General features: G+C 41.6%; 1 protein-coding gene across 26 annotated transcripts in view; it reads left to right on the plus strand.

Moving 5' to 3' along the window:
- SIPA1L1 (signal induced proliferation associated 1 like 1) overlaps window positions 1-22,413 on the plus strand; it is a 377,379-nt gene that overhangs the window by 225,130 nt on the left and 129,836 nt on the right. For 23 of the 26 annotated variants that reach the window (XM_072839140.1, XM_072839145.1, XM_072839153.1 and 20 more), the window contains one exon: window positions 3,798-5,597. In XM_072839140.1, coding sequence (XP_072695241.1) covers window positions 4,100-5,597 — 1,498 coding nt within the window. In that variant the 5' untranslated portion in view covers window positions 3,798-4,099. Of the gene's footprint in view, window positions 1-2,455; window positions 2,607-2,810; window positions 2,957-2,997; window positions 3,146-3,797; window positions 5,598-22,413 lie in introns of those variants that run through there. The other 3 variants (XM_072839163.1, XM_072839154.1, XM_072839162.1) reach the window with 3 other exon arrangements.

The raw sequence follows: 22,413 nt of genomic DNA on the forward strand, positions 1-22,413 counted from the left end.
TCATTTCTTGAAAAAAAAAAGTTGTTTTTCCATTTTTCTGGTAGTTAATTCATTGTACAAAATGGGTAAATAAGGAAGATATGAAATGAATACTTGCATATATTTTATCTGGAGTTTACAGAGAGGGTTATGAGTAGACATTTGGAGGTAATTGCACAGAGATTATATTTGAAGGTTCAGGTACCTATGACATCACCAGAGCACACTGGCTACCATGCAGTCATCTCCCCCCATAAATCCATTATTCTGTTTTCATTCAGTTGCATAGGCAGCTGTGATCCAACCAAGTCAACAACATCCTACTCTCCAGAGTAATATTTTTATTTGAGTGTCCCCATGCCACCCCATACTGCTGTCTCATTTTGCTGTACTCAGTTCTCTCAGACATCCTAATACTCTATAAAGCCCCCCTGCCCAAGGTAGGAAGGATGATAAGAGAAGCCAGCCAAAAATGCCACTCTGGAGTCATTAGCTTTTAAGTGGAGCCCACCAGTGATACTGAAGAGTGAGCAAAAAGACAAAGCAAGAGAAAACAAAGAACATGGTTATCATGGAAATCTAGAGAAGAGCATTTTAGGAAGGAGGGAGGAATCAAGAGTTTAAATGTCTCAAGGAGCCAGAATGATTAGGATTGTTTTTACACCTATAGGTTCCCTTGAATGGAGGGTTTGTTTCCTCAAATGTCCCTAACACTAAGTGTGTGGTTGATGCTCAGAAGGAAATTCAGAAATGCTGGGAATGATTTAAAACAGAGGAGGAAGTCCTTCTGGAAGACTGGCATTATCAAAAAAGGATGGTGGGTTATGTTGTGATAGACCTTGAGTGATAAAAAGACTGTCAACCACTAGGATTTGAATGCATCTTCTTGTTTTCTGATAAACAGTGGGTTGATATTCTTGCTGAATGGGTCTACCATAGACTCAAGTAGTAGTACCTAGAGGTGGAAAGTGAAACATGTACAAAGAAAATTTTTATATAGCTTATCCTTCCAACAGATGGAGATGACATGATATAAATTAGTATTGTTCTATTTAAATCTATTGCTTTTTACTGTATGTAATGATGCTTAAGCAGGTTTGCTGATAATTAAGAGAATTATTAATAATTATAAGCATATGTTTGTTGTTCTCTAAACCCTAAGCAATAGGTCTTAGGTGTTACTGACCTGTCACACATGGCTGACATCTTTATTTTTGGCTAGTTTAACAAATGCAAAATATTCATATATTTCTACCTATACCAATCTCTGTCCAAAGTTCATATTGTGCTGAAAGGGGTTTGATGCTATAAACAGGATAGGGAGAAAGAAAGAGGGATGGGGCAGGGAGGGAATGAGAATAGTAGAGAAGATCCAATGACAGCATAAAAACCTCGTTATTTAACTTAGTTGTCTGTCTTCAATGCCTTAGTTTTTACAGGTCATTGAACTATGGGCACGTTCTCTCCCTATGTGCCCATCTGTATTTTGAAATTAAAAGAAAACTTGCAGTGTTTTACAAGATGTAACAAAAGTCTTGGCATTTCTTTCACACTGCAAAGAAATTTTTATGAAATATAAGATTTTTTAAAACTCATTAAAAAAAAAAAATCCAGAAAGCCTTTGAGATGGTTCTGAAGAGGAGGTCTATAGTAGAGACAGCCAAGCCTGGGCATTTCCAAGTCAGTTCTATTTATTGTCTTTTAGGGCTGGCTTTCAGTTCCCTCCTCCAGTGGATACAACTTCACATATCCTAAAAAAGACAGTTCTGCAACAAAGTATTTTCTAAGGGAAATGAAATGTGACAAGAATGTCTTGTTATCACGGTGGCATTAGTGTGTTGGCCTTTTAGAGACAAAGCTCTGGGAATAGTATATTTATTTGGGTTTCTGTGAGCTGGTGAGAAAGCATCTGATTTTTAGAAGAATCTACTCAGAATTGTTCTTTATGTCAGTGTATTCTTTGTTTGGAAGATATTTCATAGACTTAAACGCCCCACCCCACCCCACCCCCCCAGTTACAAAACAGCTCATAAATTCTAGCTTTGGTTGTCTAGAGGTTTTTTTTTTTTTTTTTTTTTTTCCTTTTGGAGATGGACTGGAGATTACTTTGCATTTTGGCTCAGTTGGCTGGTTTTCCTCCCATTTTACGCAGAGCACTTCTCGAACCTCAGCTGTGGCCCCATGTGCTGCCCCTCGGCCTCTGGAAGCAACAGTTAGCACGTTATTCCACTTGAAGGCTTACCGTTCAAGAGGAGCCTGCAACGTTTTGAATTGTAAAGGAAATCCTAGCAATCCGAGGACAGAAGTATCTAGAAAGCTCCAAAGCCAGGTTTAATTAGGTAGCGGTGCAAAGCCTTTATCCGGGTCACAAAAGCAAGGGAAGAGGAGCCAGAGTGAAAACAATTGGCGTTTATCTGCCTGGCCTATGGGCCCTGCCCCGGAGCCCAGCTGGAGCTCAGCCGGCCCTGCATTCTGCAGGCGGCGTGCAGTTTTTGAAACTCCCCTAAATGTTCCAGCCTTTAAATAGCAGCGAGGCTTCTAAAATGATGCTGCGTACTGCAAGAGGAATTAAAGCGGCTGCCTCGGAGGCAGGAGGCCGACTAGCGAGATGCTTAATTATCGTGGAAGTAAGTGCTTGTTACCGAGGAGCGGAGTGCAGCGAGCGCGGGTCGTCCTCGGGGTGTCAGCCGTGATTTGTAGACAATGCAGCCCTGTCAGCGCAGTGCTGGTTCAGCAGCATCCCTCCAAACATGTCTTTGGCAAGAATTTAAAGGCCACCCCTTGTGTAATTTGTGGAGCCTTGGAACAGGGTCCTCTGCCTTTATTTTCAGGATGTATGCAACCGTGCGGGGTGTTGTACTCAGAATGTGTGCCTCTTGCCTCCTGCCTGACGGGCTCACGAGGAAGTTGGTGTTCTTCACCCATCACCTGCAAGGATGCTAACACTCCTCTGTCGTCTGTCGGGGAATATGGAGAGGTCTGTCCAGAGCAGCATTTTGTTTCTGCTGTCTTCATAAATCAGCACCGGAGGGTCGGGGAGGATGCAATGCGTAAGGAAATGCAGGCGTTTTGTTAATTAGCCGAATATTTCTAGCTTCAAGAATAGACTAAGGAGTGCTGGGGAAGAGGTGGTGGTGAATGCGGGATTCATCCCTTCCTCGCAGGGGTAAGTAATAAAGTGAGGGAAATACAGAGGAGTGCTAATGGATATAATGGCTCCGGGAAAACCCTGTTTATTTTCTCTCTATTGTATTTGCTCTTGCCAACTATGTTAAGCGTTTGTAAAGAAACCGAAAAAGCAAGTCGGGATTTTAAAATGTGAAAGATGGTAAAAAGTGAGTGTTGCAGTGTACTCGATAACACCATTTTTAGTCTTGTTAAAAAACTGACCATATGTTGCTCTGATTATTGAACTCCGTTGGTCACGTCTCGAACTTCTGGTCGGCACAGTGGTTCGTGACGCTCCACATTATCGGAGGTCACTGGAGCCTGTACTTGGTCCGTACTTGGGGTGGGAGCCTTGATGTCCTGGAATAAGATCCCCACCCTACCCTCCCTACTGCATGAGACAGTTCAGTGAAGTTAAAGTATTAATAGTCTTTCAAGATGTGTATCATTTAAAAGATGGATTTTATAAAATGCTTTCACGTCCTTCCTTTCTTTCAAACCTGCTTTACTAAAAAGATGGGCTCTGAACTGTGAACCACAATCCATTATTGAGTCTTTTATTTTCATGCGTCTGGGTTTAGCAATTGCATATTTATTTTTAGAGATATTTATCAAATGCTAATTCTAATTGTCCTTCCTCTCTCTTTTAGAGAAAGCATGGGATTGTGGCAGTCACGGAGTCCCCGTAATACAAGTTCCATTCAGTTTTTTCTGAAAGAAAGCTGTCTGTGAAAGTAAAGCAAAGGAACCATTGTGGATTATAATGTTTTGGAGATCTGGATTTTCAGCGGTTTGGAAATAAAGGATCGTTTCACCTTTTAAATGAAAAAGATTAAGATCTCATGCAACTGCTGTGTTTTCTGGAAACCGTTCTCCAAAAGGGAAGTGCACATTTAAAACTTAGATATGATGGTCCTTGGTGGAGGGATTTGAGTCTGATTGCTTCTACATCATGACCAGCTTGAAACGGTCGCAGACAGAGCGGCCTGCTGCCCCCGAAAGGGCCTCGGTTGTCACCACAGATGGCGCTCCCAAAGTCCACTCTGACGACTTCTACATGCGGCGCTTCAGGTCCCAGAACGGCAGCTTAGGGTCCTCGGTCATGGCTCCGGTAGGGCCCCCCCGAAGTGAAGGTTCTCACCATATAACCTCCACCCCCGGAGTCCCCAAGATGGGGGTTAGGGCTAGGATTGCGGATTGGCCCCCAAGAAAGGAGAACGTGAAAGAATCTAGCCGTTCAAGCCAGGAAATAGAAACCTCAAGTTGCCTTGAGAGCCTGTCCTCCAAAAGCAGTCCTGTGAGTCAGGGAAGTTCTGTTAGCCTCAATTCCAGTGACTCGGCCATGCTGAAGAGCATACAGAACACGCTGAAGAACAAGACGAGGCCGGCGGAGAACATGGACTCCAGATTTCTCATGCCCGAGGCCTACCCCAGCTCCCCGAGGAAGGCTCTCCGCAGGATCCGGCAGCGGAGCAACAGCGATATCACCATAAGTGAACTTGACGTGGACAGCTTCGATGAATGTATCTCGCCCACGTACAAGACGGGGCCCTCACTGCACAGGGAATATGGTAGCACCTCGTCGATCGACAAGCAGGGAACGTCGGGGGAGAGCTTCTTCGACCTGTTAAAGGGCTACAAAGACGACAAGTCCGATCGGGGTCCCACTCCAACCAAGCTCAGTGACTTTCTCATCGCCGGTGGGGGCAAGGGCTCCGGTTTCTCTCTGGATGTTCTCGACGGGCCCATCTCCCAGAGAGAGAACCTCAGGCTGTTTAAGGAAAGGGAAAAACCACTCAAGCGCCGTTCCAAATCTGAAACTGGAGACTCGTCCATTTTTCGGAAATTACGCAATGCCAAAGGTGAGGAACTTGGGAAATCGTCGGATCTCGAAGACAACCGGTCGGAAGACTCCGTCCGGCCCTGGACGTGCCCAAAGTGCTTTGCCCACTACGATGTCCAGAGTATATTATTTGACTTGAACGAGGCGATTTTGAACAGGCACAATGTTATCAAGAGGAGAAACACCACCACGGGGGCATCGGCCGCTGCCGTGGCCTCCCTGGTCTCGGGGCCTCTGTCCCACTCGGCCAGCTTTAGCTCCCCGATGGGCAGCACGGAGGACCTGAATTCCAAGGGGAGCCTCAGCATGGACCAGGGAGACGATAAGAGCAATGAACTTGTAATGAGCTGCCCGTATTTTCGGAATGAGATCGGTGGAGAAGGTGAAAGGAAGATCAGCCTGTCAAAATCCAATTCTGGTTCATTTAGTGGGTGTGAAAGCGCCTCCTTTGAGTCTACGCTTAGTTCCCATTGCACAAATGCAGGAGTGGCGGTACTCGAGGTGCCCAAGGACAACCTCGTGTTGCATCTGGACAGGGTCAAGAGATACATCGTGGAGCATGTGGATCTGGGTGCATATTACTACAGGAAATTCTTCTATCAGAAGGGTGAGTGGAGATCCTGTAGCATGCTATATAAAATAGTTAAATGTTACCTACTACAACTTACCTCTCTTTGCCTTTTTGAGTTCCGTCCTCCTTTTTGAGTGTAAAAATGTATACTTAATTTTTTTTTTAAGTTTAGTGGATGAAACTATAGTCTTTATGTAAAAAAACTAGCTCTGTTACGTGGAGAGGGAAATTCATAAAGTTGAAAATATTTTCTTATTTTTTTTAGGATTTTTATTTATTTATTCATGAGAGACACAAAAAGAGGCAGAGACACTGGCAAAGGGAGAAGCAGGCTCCATGCAGGGAGCCCGATGTGGGACTCGATCCTGGAACTCTGGGATCACGCCCTGGGCCAAAGGTAGACGCTCAACCACTGAGCCATCCAGGCGTCCCGAAAATATATTAAATACAGCTTTTTTTTTTTTTTTTTAAGGACTGCAGAAACAATCATAGTGCCACCTTTTCTTAGCACTTTTGTAGTTTGTACAGAACCACTTCTTTCCTGCCTCAATGTTCTCATCAGCAAATGGGACTTCTACATTCCTATCCTTTTGATAGGAATTCTATTGAACATTAATTACATTATTTGACAAAAGTCACAGAGCTCGTAAGTCTTAGGCAGGAATCAAATCTAGGTTTTATTGAATGGGGTAGAAAAGGAACTAAAGAGTTAAGTACCCTGAACATGTTGGAGACTTCCTTTCTAGTCTTTTCTGTTTGGGGTGAGGGGGGAATACATATGCATATATTTTTGGGTTGTACTTTATAGTTTTATCTCATGCTTTGAAGAAAGGCCCAGTGATTTACTGAACAGTACGTAGTTTAAAAGAAGTCTGAGGAGCCATCTAATAGTATTTTTGAGCCACATTATTAATTGAAGAGTGAGCTTAAGTTCTGTAAGTACCCAAGCCAAGAAACAGGATGCTTGCCAAGGAAGGACCTACACTGTGATCCATTAGCTGCTCAGGAATCTCTGCAGCCTGGTTAAGTGGTCCCCTGGATGCAAAGTACTTAGAGCAGTGTTCTGACTTTCTACCTACTGCTTTGAGGTTTTTGAATCTTACTTAGTCAACTTCTTCCTAATAAAGTTCCACTTCCAGGGCTCTTGTAGTTATATTGCATTGCTCACATTGAGATAAAACTTACTGTAAGGTTATTACATCATAGACCTTATTCAGGAGGGTTTATTGACCGTAGGAATCTTGTCTTGCTGCTAAGTATCCATGTTTTCTAAATATCTCTGTCATATATATTTGACAATATGATAATGGAAATCCCATTTTCACTTTTAAGCAATCTATGCTCTCAATAATTTTATAGAGTTCTGCTTTTATTTTTTTTTTGAAATTTATTTATTTATTCATTCAGAGAGAGCGAGAGAGAGGCAGAGACACAGGCAGAGGGAGAAGCAGGCCCCATGCAGGAAGCCCGATGCGGGACTCGATCCCGGGTCTCCAGGATCACACCCCAGGCTGCAGGCGGCACTAAACCGCTGCGCCACCGGGGCTGCCCGAGTTCTGCTTTTTTAAATCACTTTTTCCTTATATACTGTCCTTTAAGGTACAAGGTTTCTCAGTGTTGCCATCTTGGCATTTGGGCCCAGATAATTCTTTGTTGGAGGTGGCTGTCTTGTGTGCATTGTAGGATGTAGGAGGATTAATAGCCAGCCCTGGCCTCTATATCCTAAATGCCATTAGATAGACCTCCCCCAACTGTGATGACCTAAAATGTCTCCAGGAATTGCCAGATATCTTTTGGGAGTTGCATCTAGCTGAGAACCCCTGCTTTATTGTACCTGGGGACATTTTCCACAGGTATTTCTGAGTGGTCTGTTGGTGGAGGCCATCTTGTTAAAAAAGATACATTGAGAACATATTGGTTATGAGTTTACTTATGGAGTAGTAGGCACTTTTTCTGTTAGGCAGTATAATATTATTAATGAACATTTTTGAGCACTAAACTATGTACCAGGAGCTTTTCTTAAGTATTTGATATGACCTGTGTTTTCTCATTTCAACCTCAAAATGCCCACTGAGATAGGTACTGTTAGTGATGGCATTCTCCAGATGAGAAGACCAGGGGTTATGTGGTTAAGCACATGTAAGCAGTTCAGCTGACATGGAGCTAGTAGTGTGGGAGCCAGGATGCCACTTCTGGTGTGTCTCATGTCATGTTCTTAACCACTGTGCTCTTCTCTCTACTATACTAGACTGAAGGGAAAGAATACGTTTTTGTGTTTAAATCTGGTAGAAATTTATATGGGATAAAAATTCGGACATCTATATTCCAGAGGAATCCAGCTTAGATCATAACACTTCATAAATTTAAAAACCACTAATCCAAAGTCATTTCTGTTTTGAAGCATGGAAAATACCCTCTTGCCCAGCATAATTGGAACTGGTTAATTGAAAATAACCAGTTAAAAGCAGGGAATCTTTAAAAAGTTATGCATACTCAAAGTATTTTATTTTCAGTAAAATATATAAATATATATGAAATATATTCAGACTCTTGTAAAGCCAAGGGTTTTTCTTTGACAGTGATCCTACTATTTTGAGTTTTACATTGTATTAAGAGTATAAGCCATAAGCACTACCACAGACACTAGCAAAACAATCCAGTCTTACAGAATCTTAGGTTTCATTTTTTTTCCCTCCTTTTTTATAGTTGTCTTGCTCACTTCTAATCCAGTAGCTTTCTTTTTAGTGACTTACTTTTATTAAGTCTTTCCAAAGCCTTCAGCTTAGTTTTTAATAGAAACAAGATTTATCTTTTATACTCTTATTCCACCAGCTTTCATAATACTTAATTAAATTTCATAATTGCAATAACAAGTCGACTGGCATGAACAGGTTTGGGAAGACACAGCCTGGCTTGGTCAGCATGAAGTCCAGCTGGTGGGAACAGCGTGTGTGGTGCTGGAGATCGCCCACTTGCGTTCTTGGGAATTGCGTTCTTGGTGTAGGGAGAGAACTCTGAGCACGAGTTAATCCAGGAAGTTGGTCCAGTAGGGGGCAGTTTCAGAGTGCTTACTGTGTTTTTTGGGGCCACACAACTTAGCATTTTCAAATCAGACAGGTCATTTGTCATAATATGGCAATAAATTATGGCTCTGAGTAACCTCATTTGAAGCTGAAATTAAGTCCCTGAAAGTGTAACTGCATATTTAAAAAGTTATATATCTGTATTCAGTCACTATATAGAATATGGTTAACCTGTAGAACTTGAGGCCTTTCCTTTATAACTTGAGTGTATTAACTCCTTTCTTCCTAATCAGAAGCTGAAAGTGAGTCCTCTTGTTGGAGGAGTACATCGATGTTAGGTACAATTTCTCTTCGAGCATCAGAGTATAGCACTGCTGATCTGGCTGTCAGTCCAGCCTCTTCATCACCAGTGCTGTGTAATGCATTCCTGACTTCACTGTGGCTGTCTCTGGTGGGGAGGGATTCACTTGTGTGAAGTACCCTTGGCAGTCGACGTTATATGTAAAATTTAAGTTTGGCCCATGAAACTGCAGTCACTCTCTGATATCACACTGTTTTTATGCATGTTGTTATTTTGTGTATTTAGACTTCAGAGGCTATCTGGCTATGCCGTGTAAGCCCCGTCTGTTGCTGGATAGAGGCTGGGCCAGTGGAGGAAGCCCACCGTTTGCACTTACTAAAATAGGCACCGCACCATCAAGCTTTTCTGCTCCTCACTCCTTTCTCTTGCCTACTCCCCTTTGCTGGTTTGCTAGTGTGTGTGACACTTTATTATTAAAAGACAGTAATAATACAGTTAACATATATTGTGTTTTTACTTGGGGTTTTATGCGGACTTCTCTCTCTCAGGCCCCTGAAGCAAAGCTGTCCTTGTGATGAGTGCAAGAGATGAACCGGAGCCTTCCTAGAGAGACACAAGACAGGCAGTAGGATAACATTAAAATTAATAGAGTCCTCCTTCTTTGAGTCCATATATGTATTTTGTGTTTAGTTTTTTTTTAAAAAAGACTTATTCATGAGAGATGCACAGAGAGAGAGAGAGAGAGAGAGAGAGGCAGAGACACAGGCAGAGGGAGAAGCAGGCTCCATGCAGGGAGCCTGACGTGGGACTTGATCCCGGGTCTCCAGGATCAGGCCCTGGGCTGAAGGCGGCCCTAAACTGCTGAGCCACGTGGGCTGCCCTTGTGTTTAGTTTTTATTTGGATAGCATGATCAAAGTACCCAGGAAGTTTCTAAGTGGAGAAAACTGTTAGAGAATGGTTATGATGTTGCCCAGAGCCAACATGGCTTGTTGAGGAGGAGACTCTCCCAGCCATCAATCCCCTCACTTTCTGTGGCCATATAGGACTTTTCTAATTTTGCACCGAGTGTACAATTGTCAGGGAGGCAGGCCTTCTCTGAATCCCATTCAGAGTGATGCATGTGTGGAAAAGAGGGGCCACAGGTTGTCTCAGCAGTGGCGTCTGTTGCATTGTAGATCAACAGGGTTGATAGGCTAGTCCCTATGCCAGGTGGGATGTCGCTCTCAAAGTCCAGTTATTGGAGATGGTGTGGTAGGGACAGGCCTCTCTTTGTTGCTCAGTGGCTGGGAGAGACTGCCATTATCTGGTCTGAAGCTCATCTAAGAATAGTTTCCCACTCCTGATGCTTGTATATCTAATTATTATTCTGATAACCTTAAGCCATAAGATTTGATTGCTTTTATTGTTCACTCCCTGTCCTCTGCCTCCACCTCTCTTCACCCCACCACACATGTTTGGGTGTGTTCTCTATCTCACATACACGTACACATCAGTTACAGCAGTAGTGTGCTGAGCCCCAAACAATCAATTGATAATTGGATTTCAGTTGCCCTTGTAATGTCCACTTTTCTGTATAAGAGGGTGAGAGGTAAATCAGCCATCTTCAGCATCATTTCTTTAGAATATATATATATGCCTTAACTTCATGTGTACTTGAAGTGATAGTTTTAGCACTCTGATATATTCTCAATTTTGCTATCGAGAGCTGGTCTTGAAGCTCAAGTTTGTTAGATGAGCATCAAGGAGCTGGTGTTAAGTTTTACTGGAGGAGAGTGTGGTGCATGTAGATCATCAGGGAACACTGTCCAGCCAAGCTTACTTGAAAAATCTGTGTTTGTTGTTTAATCCTCCTATAAGTATTGCAGCATTAAACTTGAGAAAAGTTAGGTTGTCTTACAGTTCAGGGTTCTTTAAGGTTAATGATGCTGTTTAGTGTTTTGATGTGGACAGTTTTATTTTTTTTTTTCAGGGAGGTGATAAGCCAACAAGTCTACTTGACTGAAACATGTTGGGCTCTGTGTTCCTGAACTTAACAGTTAATTTTGGCCAACATTCATAAGGAAGGATTTTATATGTGTATAATAATTCGTTGTTTTAATAGCCTTGTTTTTAAACTGAGATCACATAAACTGTACATGATTGGTTTGAAGGTAGTTCTCTACTTAGGTCACCCTTTCAGGGAGATTTTGAGCTAATTTAATTTTCAGGGAGATTAAATACCTTCTTGAGCTAACCCAGGAGTGTGATTTGTTACCATCTTTTTATCTGCTCAGGGCTTCCAGAAGTAAGGAGGCCATTAGGTATGAAGGTTTGCATGTTGGCTCCTTTGGAAACAATCCTCCCCTTCTTTGTTGGCTGTGATCCCCTGAATTTTAATACTGATGATCTGCACTCTGATCTGTACGGAATTCAGGATGCCATATGACCTGAGCCATCTCAACTCAGAGGTTTGTGAAGTTGGTTAAAAAGGGTATGTGCCTCAGCTGTTCCTTCCTATGTTTTATTTTTATTTTTTAAAGATTTTACTTATTTATTTATTCCTGAGAGACACACACAGAGAGAGAAGCAGAGACATAGGCAGAGGGAGAAGCAGGCTCCATGCAGGGAGCCTGATGCGGGACTTGATCCTGAATCCTGGGATCATGCCCTGAGCCAAAGGCAGACAGACGCTCAACTGCTGAGCCACCCAGGCATCCCCCTATGTTTTATTTTTAAGTCAAGATAAACCATCAGAAGGCCACATTTGCGCAAACACTTGACTTTATTCAAGGTCATCTTTTTAAGATGCGGTCATATAAAAACAATTTATTGTTGCAATAAAACTGGAGATGAAGCATTGCCCATCATGTCATTTTTTAGCCTCTTTGGAGAGTTCCATACAAGAAACTTATTTTAGAATTAGATGCCAGGACTTGTTTTCTGGTAGCTCCTGAATGCCCGCCCGCTCTCTGGTGATAGGTATGCTTTATTGGTTTGCTTGCTTTGTTTACTGTGTCTCCTATTCCACTTCTGCTCCAACAACCAAATTTGATTCTCAGCTATCCAACCTTCATTATTAACACATTGTTTCCACTTGGATCTTTTATTTCTATTTCATCAGCATGATTTATTTATTTCCTTTATAATTAATGACCTCAAAAAATTCTCTTTGGAAAAGATAATTAGCATACTTCTCCAGTTGCAATCCCTGTGTGCCCAGGCTTTCCCTTCTGTTCTAGATCCCTTTTCTTTTCTTTCTTTCTAGTAGGCTCTGTGCCCAGCATGGAACCCAGTGTGGGGCTTGAACTCATGACCCTGAGGTCAAGACCCTGAGTTGAGATCAAGAGTCAGAAGTTAACCAACTGAGCCACATTGGTGCCCCTAGCTACCCTTTTTGTCAGCAGCTGTCAGCTGCTTCCAACTAGATGGCTGTCAAGTTGGCAACCCCAAGCCACGCACATAAATGTTGACTTCTTAGTTTTTTCTCCCTAACAAGCCTTCCTCATCAATGCCCTCTTGCTGTAAATGCCACTGGTTTCACCAGTTACTTGGTTTTGAAGCACTGCCGCCTCTTTGTCTCCTCTGCTTGTACTCCAGCTCTGATCAGTTGGGAGGGCTCCTTGAGTCTACCTTCAGATGGCTGCTGACTTCCTATTCTCCATGTCCTGTTCTCAGCATTCTGGCTGTAGGCCCTCATTGCCTCTTTTTTTTTTTTTTTAAGGTTTTATTTATTTAATCATGAGAGACACACACACAGAGAGAGAGAGAGAGAGAGAGAGAGAGAGAGAGGCAGAGACACAGGCAGAGGGAGAAGTAGGCTCCATGCAGGGAGCCCAATGTGAGACTCGATCCCGGGTCTCCAGGATCACGCCCTGGGCTGAAGGCAGCACTAAACCACTGAGCCACCTGAGCTGCCCCCCTCATTGCCTCTTGCCGAAGCTTTAGCATAGATGTCTTAGTCTCAACATCTCTAGTCTACCTTACTCAAAATCCAGTCTCTTGCCTTTGCCAAATATAATCTAACCTTACAACAATGTAAATTTATATTATGTTGTGAATTTAGTCCTGTAACAAATACATTGTGTAACATGAGTCCTCTGAGAAGCAGATGTTGAGATGGTACAGACTTTCAAGTGGTTTGTGGGGGGTTTGGGAGTGATGCCTCGGAGAGAGGAAAGGGGAAGAAGCAGAATTGAGTAGGGAAAGCCTTCAGTCCATGATGTAGATGTGAATCTTGAAAGGAAAAAGAGCAGAAGTAGACAAGAGGAGCCTCAAACCATGGTGCAGATCTCCCAAAGTTGTAGTCAACACAGTGGAGTGAAGAATAAGCTTTAGAGGACTTCTGTGTTGGGCAGTAATGGCCAACCCCAGCATGCTCAGTTCATGGATGGGAAATGCCCGGGAACAGAGTGGCTGAGCTGGAAAACTCTCAGGAAGGGAGACTCAGGTGTTGCATGTCCATGGCTGCCACGTAGGCATGAGTGCGTACATCATGCTTGGCAAGGTTTCAGGTGCTGGAATGGTAGGCAAAACAGACCACCGTCATGGAGGGTGGAGGAAACTGGCAATAAACAAGTCACACAAAAAATATACATATGCTTATTATAAAAATTAATAATACAGAAGTGAAGAAAGTAATCCCTCTCCTAATCCCAAGATTTTGGTTTATAATCTTCTATATCTTACATATACGACACACACATTCATTATCCCACTTAGTATTAACAGGAGTGTTCTTCGTGTTTTTTAAAGTAGTTTTAAAGAAAGCAACAAGTAGGGGTACCTGGGTGGGTCAATCTGACTTGAGCATCTGACTCTTGGTTTCAGCCCAGATCATGTTCTCAGGGTGGTGAGATCGAACCCAAAGTCAGGCTCTATGCTTAGAGGGAAGTCTGCTGGAGATTCTCTCCCTCTCCCTCTGCCCTTCCTCCCACTCACATGTGGGCATTCTCTCTCTCTAAAAATAAATAAATCTTTAAAAAAAACAAAAAAATCAACGAGTACACATGGAGCACCTGGCCGACTTAGCCTGGTAGAGCATATAACCTTTGATCTAGGGATTGTGAGTTTAGGCCCCATGTTAGGCATAAAGCTTACTAGAAAAAGAAAGGCACATATTTATATCTTCATTCATTAAATAGTATTGATTGAGCATTTACTCTGTCAGCTACTATGCCTGCCAGAGAGCAAAGCACCTCCACCGGTCTTCATGGTGTTTAAAGTCTGATGTTGAGACAAATGAGAAACATTTGAGCGTTATGAGAAATACTTGAGAATTAGAAATAATTCAAGCATTATTTTTTCTGAATTTTAAGAAGTAGTTTTAAAAATCTACAGTTTATTTGTGCCTTCTTTCCAGAGTCCATTTAGATGAAGAGTGGAACCTCTGAATTTATCCTCCGTGCTTTGCTTTTGTAATTTGTTTCTTTTTTATTCTTTATTTATCAATTTTACCTCTTGGACAAGGGATTGGTGTATGCCTTTCTGTGTTCTTTTATCTAGGCCTTTCTCTTATTTCACTAATTGTGTATTTAATCCCCAGGATCTCATTATTTTTGTTTCCCTGTAGTTATGTTTGACAATAGCTTCTCCTTATTTTTTATACCCCACATTCCTCCATTGCTGTTCATTAGAAATTTTTTCACCTAAGTTCTTCTGGTGATCTGTATCTTCTTGGATTTATTTTGTTTTCTTATTTTTCTCTCTCACACTGTGATTGGTTTTCCTTAGTTGTCTGGTGATCTTGTTTATGGGAGAATTAGTGTGGGTGGCAGGCTTCCCCTCAGTGCTATGGGTCCCTTTCCTCAGCAGGCCTCACTGGACGGAGGGCAGGTGCTGGAACAGTAGTGCAACCTCCTAACACAAAAATGTCCCTGGAGAGTGAGAGGGCAGTGACCACCATGCAGGAGGTGATCCACGTGGGTGTCAGCCTTGGGCAGACTTCATGCTCTGTTCTGCCTGGAGCTGCCTTTCCTCCTCCACCCCGGTACACACATGTTGTATTCCCCTCTTAACCACCTGCCAGGCTCCTGCCTCTCGTGGGCCTTCCCTATCACTGCCCTAAGTCACCCTGTGCGCGTGTTTCTGTGTAGCATTTCCCATGATGCGTTGGTTCATAACCAGTCTGAGCACTCCTTGAAGGCCAGGACCCCAGACCAGGCAGGCTCTGTGAATGTTCCACAGTAGAATGAGTGTTTGGTGTGGATGTGAAGTCTAAGATCTATTGAGTATGTCCCATTTTTATAGTGTCAGGGAGAGGCCACAAGGGCCCTCTGTGCACATGACCTTGTGTTCTACTACAGACCCCAAATAATATGTGGCAGTTCCTTTCCCTCTCTTTTCAGGAAATGAGACCACAGACAAGTCTGTGTGTGGTCATGGTGGTTTACTGAGAATTAACCAGGACCACCAGCTGATCCTCATAGGCCCAGAACACCCATATGGAGATTGAATTTTACTTTTGTGAACTGTATTAGACCAACTGATAGATGCCAAAATCTGTGAGTGACAGGTGAGGAGAAGCAGGGGTTGTGTAATCTCAAAAGATCTCCCTGCAAGATAGGACCTGGCAGGTGCCACCTTAATGGACTGAACCCCAGGAATTGATGCACTGGGAAGGTGACATCATTTCTGTGGCTCTCTTGCCCAAAGTACATACCCTCAGTCCAGTCATGTGAGACCACCAGGCAGACCCCAGTGGGTTGGTAAATACTCTGACCACCAGGTGCCATAGTCATGAAAGACCGGCAAAAACCAAGTAGCTATAACAGACCGCGGGGGACTAAGGAGAAATAACAAAGTACAACATGGGACCCTGCTGGGATTTGACTAAAAGCATTAGTTAATGGGAGTGAACCAGTGTGAGCCTCCTGGTTCTGATTATGATAATTGTTACTAGATGGAGTCACATAAGATGTTAGCTTCTTATGTGACTCCATCTAGTCCACATCCCAGGAGGACCCTGGGTCATGGTTCTATGGAAACTCCCTGTACCATTTTTGCAGCTTTTCTCTAAGTATAAAGTAGTCAAGTTGAAAAGCCAAAAACCAAAAACCTCAGGTGTGGTCAATTACAGTAGCTCACATAGGATACGAACCATCCACAGGGGAGGCACAGGAGTGCTTCCCCAACTTCCTGTTTCAAAGTGCATCGAAATGACTGCCATGCTTATGGATTCCCATATGCTCTTTCTTCACTTTGCTGTCCCAAGGGAAGAAGGGTTCTTTAGATCTATTCTTTCAGTACAACTTGACACATAATAAAAGCCTGTCTCACATGTTTTCCAAACATTATAACTTTAGACACCCAGTGATGATCCCTTCATCTTGAGCTCTTAAATTGGATGCTCAAGCTTTACTGTGTCAGTTCCTTTCCTGGGCTTCTCATGGAGCCCCTCTGCTGTACATGGAGGCCATTCATCAGATCTTCAGGGCAGCAAGAGTCTTTTTAAAAGATTTTATTTAGGGATCCCTTCCCTGGGTGGCGCAGCAGTTTGGCGCCTGCCTTTGGCCCAGGGCGAGTTCCTGGAGACCAGGGATCGAATCCCACGTCGGGCTCCCGGTGCATGGAGCCTGCTTCTCCCTCTGCCCGTGTCTCTGCCTCTCTCTCTCTCTCCCTCTCTGTGACTCATAAATAAATAAAAATTAAAAAAAAAAAGATTTTATTTATTTATTTGAGAAAGAGAGAGCACATCAGTGGCAGGGGAAGGGCAGAGGGAGAGAGAGAATCCTCAAGCAAACTCCCCGCTCATCAAGGAGCCTGACACGGGGCTTGATTCCACAATCCTGAGATCATGACCTGAGCTAAAATCAGGAGTCAGGCACTTAACCGACTGAGCCACCAAGGCGACCTCTTTCTAACTGCCTTCAAGTCAAGTAGAAGTTTTGGTGTTAGAGGAGCATCGGCAGGAGCAAAGTGTGCAGCTGGTGTAGGCAGCCAGTTAAGTCTGTGGGCTGTGCTGTTTTGTTGAGACACCCTGTGTTGTCCCTGACCCCCTGAATAGCAGCAACTTCTCCTTTGACTGCATTTCTGGCTGAGATCTCTGAGGGACATTATTCCAGATCCTTCGAAAGCATTTTTAGGTAGGAAGACCTCTTGCTACAATATCTCTGGTAAGGAGGGACAAAGAGTGTTTTAAGTATAATAAAGTTGAGTTAGAGACCGGTGTTTCATTGTAATTTCTCTCATTTGAATGTTAAATGCATTTTTTTTCTGACCTGACATTTGAATTAGTGTTAACATGAAAAGTAAAGAGTTACTAATACACAGCCTTTTAAAGTGTTTTTAAGACTCATTGGCCATTTGCAAACCAAATACATTTTCTTATATTTTTAAAAATCTTCCCATTATGGGAGTTACATATGTATTCATTACAGAAAAATTAGTAACTATAGAAAATTAGAAAGTTAATCATGGAATTACTGGTGATTTTGTTTCATCTTTTTAATACAAGCCTATTCATTTTTTTAGTAGATAGGATCATTAGATACAGTTTATAAATTTTTTCATGGTTCCATAATTGGCTGTGCCATCATTTATTTAAAGTTTTCCAGCAAATGCAGATATAAGATTTTCCAGTTTTTCATTATTACATAATGTTTATTTCAGATATTCCTAAGGTTTGTTTCTTTCACTTTTGTTTTCATTTTCCCCCATTGACCTCTTTGGCAGTTTGGCAAAACCTATGGATTCTCCTTAGAATAAGCTTTTTTTTTTTCTTTCTTAAATTAGAATAGTATATTTAAGTGTATAAAAATACAAAGCAAACCAGGCATATTAAAATACAATTGTAAAAGTGTTTAAAGTTTTGTCGACATACCAATAAATATGTTTCTTTCTTCTACATTGACAAAGTGATCTAGCATCAGGTCTGATAACTTTCAAAGTAGTGATGAGCATAATTGACATTTTGATATGTCTGTAGCAACTATAATATGATGTGAAAATTTCTGTGGTTTCTTTTGGTGTCAAAGTCACATGTACAGCTAGTATATTATTGTAGTTTGTCTTACATTGACAGAAATGCTACATTTCATTTAGAAGTTGATGAAAATAAAGATACACATTTTTTTCATTCATGTTCATGGGCCCCATAATTTCTATCCATAGATAAGATTAAAAAATCTCTGACCGTACATAAATGACCTTGTTACATAACTTTCCCCCCACCTACCCAGTTACTTCCATAAGGTAGAGACCTGTAAATCAAATGCTGTGAACTTTATAGGACCATTGATTTTTACTGCCAAGTTGTTCTTAAGAAAGCTTAGAACAGAAATGTCTGACTGGTATGTTTAAGATTGTATAGATGAACATTATCTTGTTCATCATTCCATTACTTGGAATACTTATAGTTTACATTTTTGAATACTTATTATAGTCCCAAAGCATTTTTATTTCGTTCAAAATTAGTGAGCTTGAATTATTGGCTAATTGTCATAGATAAGGGTCAATTAAAATTCCTCCATTTTGATTCTGTTGCCCTTTATTGTCCCTTTATTTCAAACAGTTTTGTGTTTTTTTCCTTTAATCATTTTGATGTAAGTTATTAACGTCAACATAACTTCATATTAAAGTCTACATTTTATTGGCAAGTTAGGGGGCTGTTATGGGCTGCTTAGTCACATGCTCTCACAAGCCCCACCACTTCATGCAGTTTTGGCAAGTAGATCACTCTCCTTTTTAAGAATTACCTATGGTAAAAAGAATTGGGACTTCAGAGCACTGTGTGCTTTGTCAATGTGCACAATGACTCTTATGCAACAATAATTATAAGCTTAGTGGAGAGCTTTGGGACAGGCTTCTGGCATGTGGCCAGTCCTGTGTAAATGTCCCCATCCATTACTCTGACCTGCTTTTGATTATGATGCAAAGTCCTGGGCTATTTAGTTCTCATGGAACCTCCACCCTTATAATTAGGATGAGCCCTTTGGGGACCAGAGACTGAGAATATCTGAGTGGTGCACTTCTCGGAAAGAGCCATTCTTTACAAAGTTGGCCTCTTATTGCCTCTCCTTTGCCAAGCCTGTGTTTCATTTTTAAAAGTAGAATATGCTGCTGTTGCTTTCTTTTCTTTTTTTTTTTTTTTAATTCTCCTAACTTTAGACCTGTCCTCTCTTTCTAACCTAATTATTAGTCTTGTTAAGATATAACAAGTTGCATGGAAATGAAACCTTTGTACAATTCGAACAGGCAGAGAGGAGCAGCTCTGCAGAAGCATGTGCTGCAGTGAGGGATCTTCCTGTTGGATCAGGATTCTCTGTCTGATGACAATACTGAAGGTCAGAGTTCAGGTTGACGGCATTACCAGTGCACACTAGTAACAAACCAAGTAGACTGTTATATGAAAAAATAGCTTAAGATACTGAAAATGGTGAAATAATAATAATAATAATAATAATAATAATAGTCAATTGTTCCATTCTCTGACCTGTAGACATAGGGAGACCCAAGTCTGTCTACTCAGCACTTGTATCTATAGAGTTTCCTTCTGCAGGGACTTAAGATGCTTTTTTTAAGAGAAAATGGAAGGGGCCATTTTTCCTCCTGCATAGTCAACCAGGGTAACTAAGATGAGAATCTGAACATTTTTGTGATGTTAGCATATATTGTTTAGATGCTGTCTGAAATGGCTGGTATCAGTTCACAGTGCCACCAATGGAGTATGAAGGTGACAGCTCCACCAAGCACCATCTTTCACTTCAGAACTGTGGTTGCTAGTTTGCTAGGTGTGAAATAGTAGCCTAGTTTCATTTGCTTTCCCTTTGTTTTGTGTTTATCCTGTCTGTTTTCTCTTTTTAAATTTTTAAATTGACAATTTTAAGGAAATATTTTAACTTTACAAATTATTTAAAAAATATGCTTCTGTCCATAATTCTACACAGTGCAGATTGTGCCAATCTCCCTAGAGAAATGTACAACTGAAGTATTAATACAGAGTCTGCAAATATCATGAAGACCCAACTCAGATGATCCAAAAATTGCTGGTTGAACCCTATAGCTCTTGTGACTGTATTTTTCTTTCTTCCTTTATGGGTTACCAGGCTTATCTTTTTGTTGCCTTGTACACACCTGTTTATATGCAGCTCATAACCAGGTGATGTGACTGTACTTAATCTAATTACTTGGGGGTGTTGAGGGAGTTCCCCTTTCTCAGAATGTGAGATTACTTACTATTGTGAATGTGTTGACCAAAAATATAGTTATTTATGTGGAATATTCTAGTGATGGCACAACTGCTCATTGACATTCTTTGTTTCTCCCTTGCTAAAACTCAGGAACCAGAACTGAGAACTTCAGGGTAATTGTTGGTTTGGGTGTGCGGTGTGAAAAATGAAGGTTGGGGGGACAATCAACCATCTATGGATAAAATGTTAATATCTCTCCCTTTAAACACAGGGAAGCCGTGACTTATATCAAGGAATAAAGCTTTTGTTTTGATACAACCTCTATTTTTTAAAAACCTGATTTCAGATATTTTCAGAGATTTCTGATTAAGATACTTCTAAATTATCTTAACCTTTTCTGGTAATATTAAACCAATCCAAAATCCACGGTTTTTTTTTTTCTTCCAGAAAATGCATAAATCGCCCTTCTGGCCACTTGAGCAATTTGAACTCAGTAAAGCTTTCTCTACGCATGATCTAGCTAGTTAATCCCTTTAGGCATCCAATTTTATTAGACTTTTGTATTCATAATATAATTTCAGAAACTTTAGGGAAGATAATGTTAATATAAAATGGCTAAAAAATTGAGCTTTGAAATCAGTTAAAATCCTGTGTTTGAAATCTGTTACAGTTGTTTGCTGGTTGTGGCTGTGCAGTGACTTACTCTCTCTAAATCATAGCTGCCACATCTGTAGAAAAGAAGGGAATACCTATATTTTCATGGTGGATACAAATATTAGAGTGCTTGGCAAAGTGCCTCACTTCCCTGCATTATATCATTCTGATAGAGTGTTTGCAGTATCGGTTTCTGGCATTCCAGTATGCTGGCACTAAAATGTCATTAGTTTTAGTGGCCTAATACCTACCTGCATTTCTTTTTTGTTGTTGTTTTAAGATTTTATTTATTTATTCATGAGAGACACAGTGAGAGACAGAGACAGAGACACAGGTGGAGAGAGAAGCAGGCTACTGTGTGAACAATTTGGATAAAAGCCAGCCAGTTAGAAGACCTACAAATATCTAGGCATATGATGCTGAGGGTAAGCCCATGGCAGTGGGATGGGAAAGAAGGTAGGTAGATTTGAGAGCTGTTTAGGAGCTAGAATTCCCAGGGTGTCTGGCATGGGCAGCTAGGTCAATGTCATAGCAGTTGTTGAAATCAGGACTGCAGGGAAAGCTGTGCAGGCTTCTGTGGACGGTAGTGAGTTCATGTTTGTAAATGCTCATGGACAGAGCACCTTTGGGAAGATGTGAAGATAGTGGGTTTGAGATGTCTATAGTAGGCAACTAGACTTTTGAGAGTCCTCAAGTTTGAGATTATGGTAGAAGTTCTTTCTGAGTGTGGGTGAATTATTCACAATGGGAAGAGGAAGGGCGGTGGAGTAAGAACAGCCAGAGTGCAGAAGAAAAATCTACAGAAGAGTGCTGTCACAGAAGCTAGGAGGTGAATGTCTTTCTAGAGAAAATGATCGCCTGGGCCAGATGTTATGGAGAATTTGGAGCACAATAAGGGCCAAAAATATCTATTTGTTTTAACTTAAAAGTTGGTGTTGGTGGCTGTGCAACAAGAGTCAGGTTGTAATAATTTTAAGGTGAGGAACTAGGCAGGTCTTTCACAAAGTTGCCAGTGGAAGCAAAGACAGAGGAGACAACATGAAGGATGATAAGGAGTTGACAAGTTTTCTGTTTAAAGATGATGGAGACAGGAGTCTGATTCAGTGATGATGGGAATGAGCAAAGTAGAGAGGGAGATGCTGAAGATGAAGAAGGCAATTGAGGCATGAGAGTTCCAGGGGAGGTGGAATGAGTGAAGACCAGACTTTAGGTGGGAGATTGGGTTTGGGATTATAAAGAAAAAGAAGCAAAAGTCTGGCTCCAGGTCAGTTTGTGTGTATGATGGTGGAAAATGACACAGCTCCTTTATTTTCCATGTGGTGTTAGTGCTGTCATTTGCTAAGATTGAAGAGAAGGTAGATTATGGGACGGGGCTATGTGGAATGAGAACAGAGGACCTTTGAAGTATCTGCCCCAGGACAACTTGAAGGGAGTTGAGGTTACTGGCAATGAATTGATAGCAGCTTTGAACCTCTCCAGCCACAGAGAACAGCAGTCTCACCTGCCCTTCCTGAGGTCTATGAGGTGTGTTGGAGACCTTTCTAGAGTGTTGGATTCCAGTCAGGTCCACAAAGTGCAAAGAACAGAATATAACGCATGTGGCTCATACTCCCCTTTGACACATCCACTGTATTGTTCTGTTTTGTGGTATTAAAATACTCTCTGAAGTTCTTTAAGTGTGTTAATAAACCCTTTGCTTAAATGGCTAGGACCATTTGTTTTTCTTTAAGTTCTCTCTTGTTTTCCTTTAAGTTCTTGCTCACTTTTT

This window comes from Canis lupus, chromosome 9 (genome assembly GCF_048164855.1).
Source record: "Canis lupus baileyi chromosome 9, mCanLup2.hap1, whole genome shotgun sequence".
In the NCBI taxonomy this organism is placed as follows: Eukaryota; Metazoa; Chordata; class Mammalia; order Carnivora; family Canidae; genus Canis; species Canis lupus.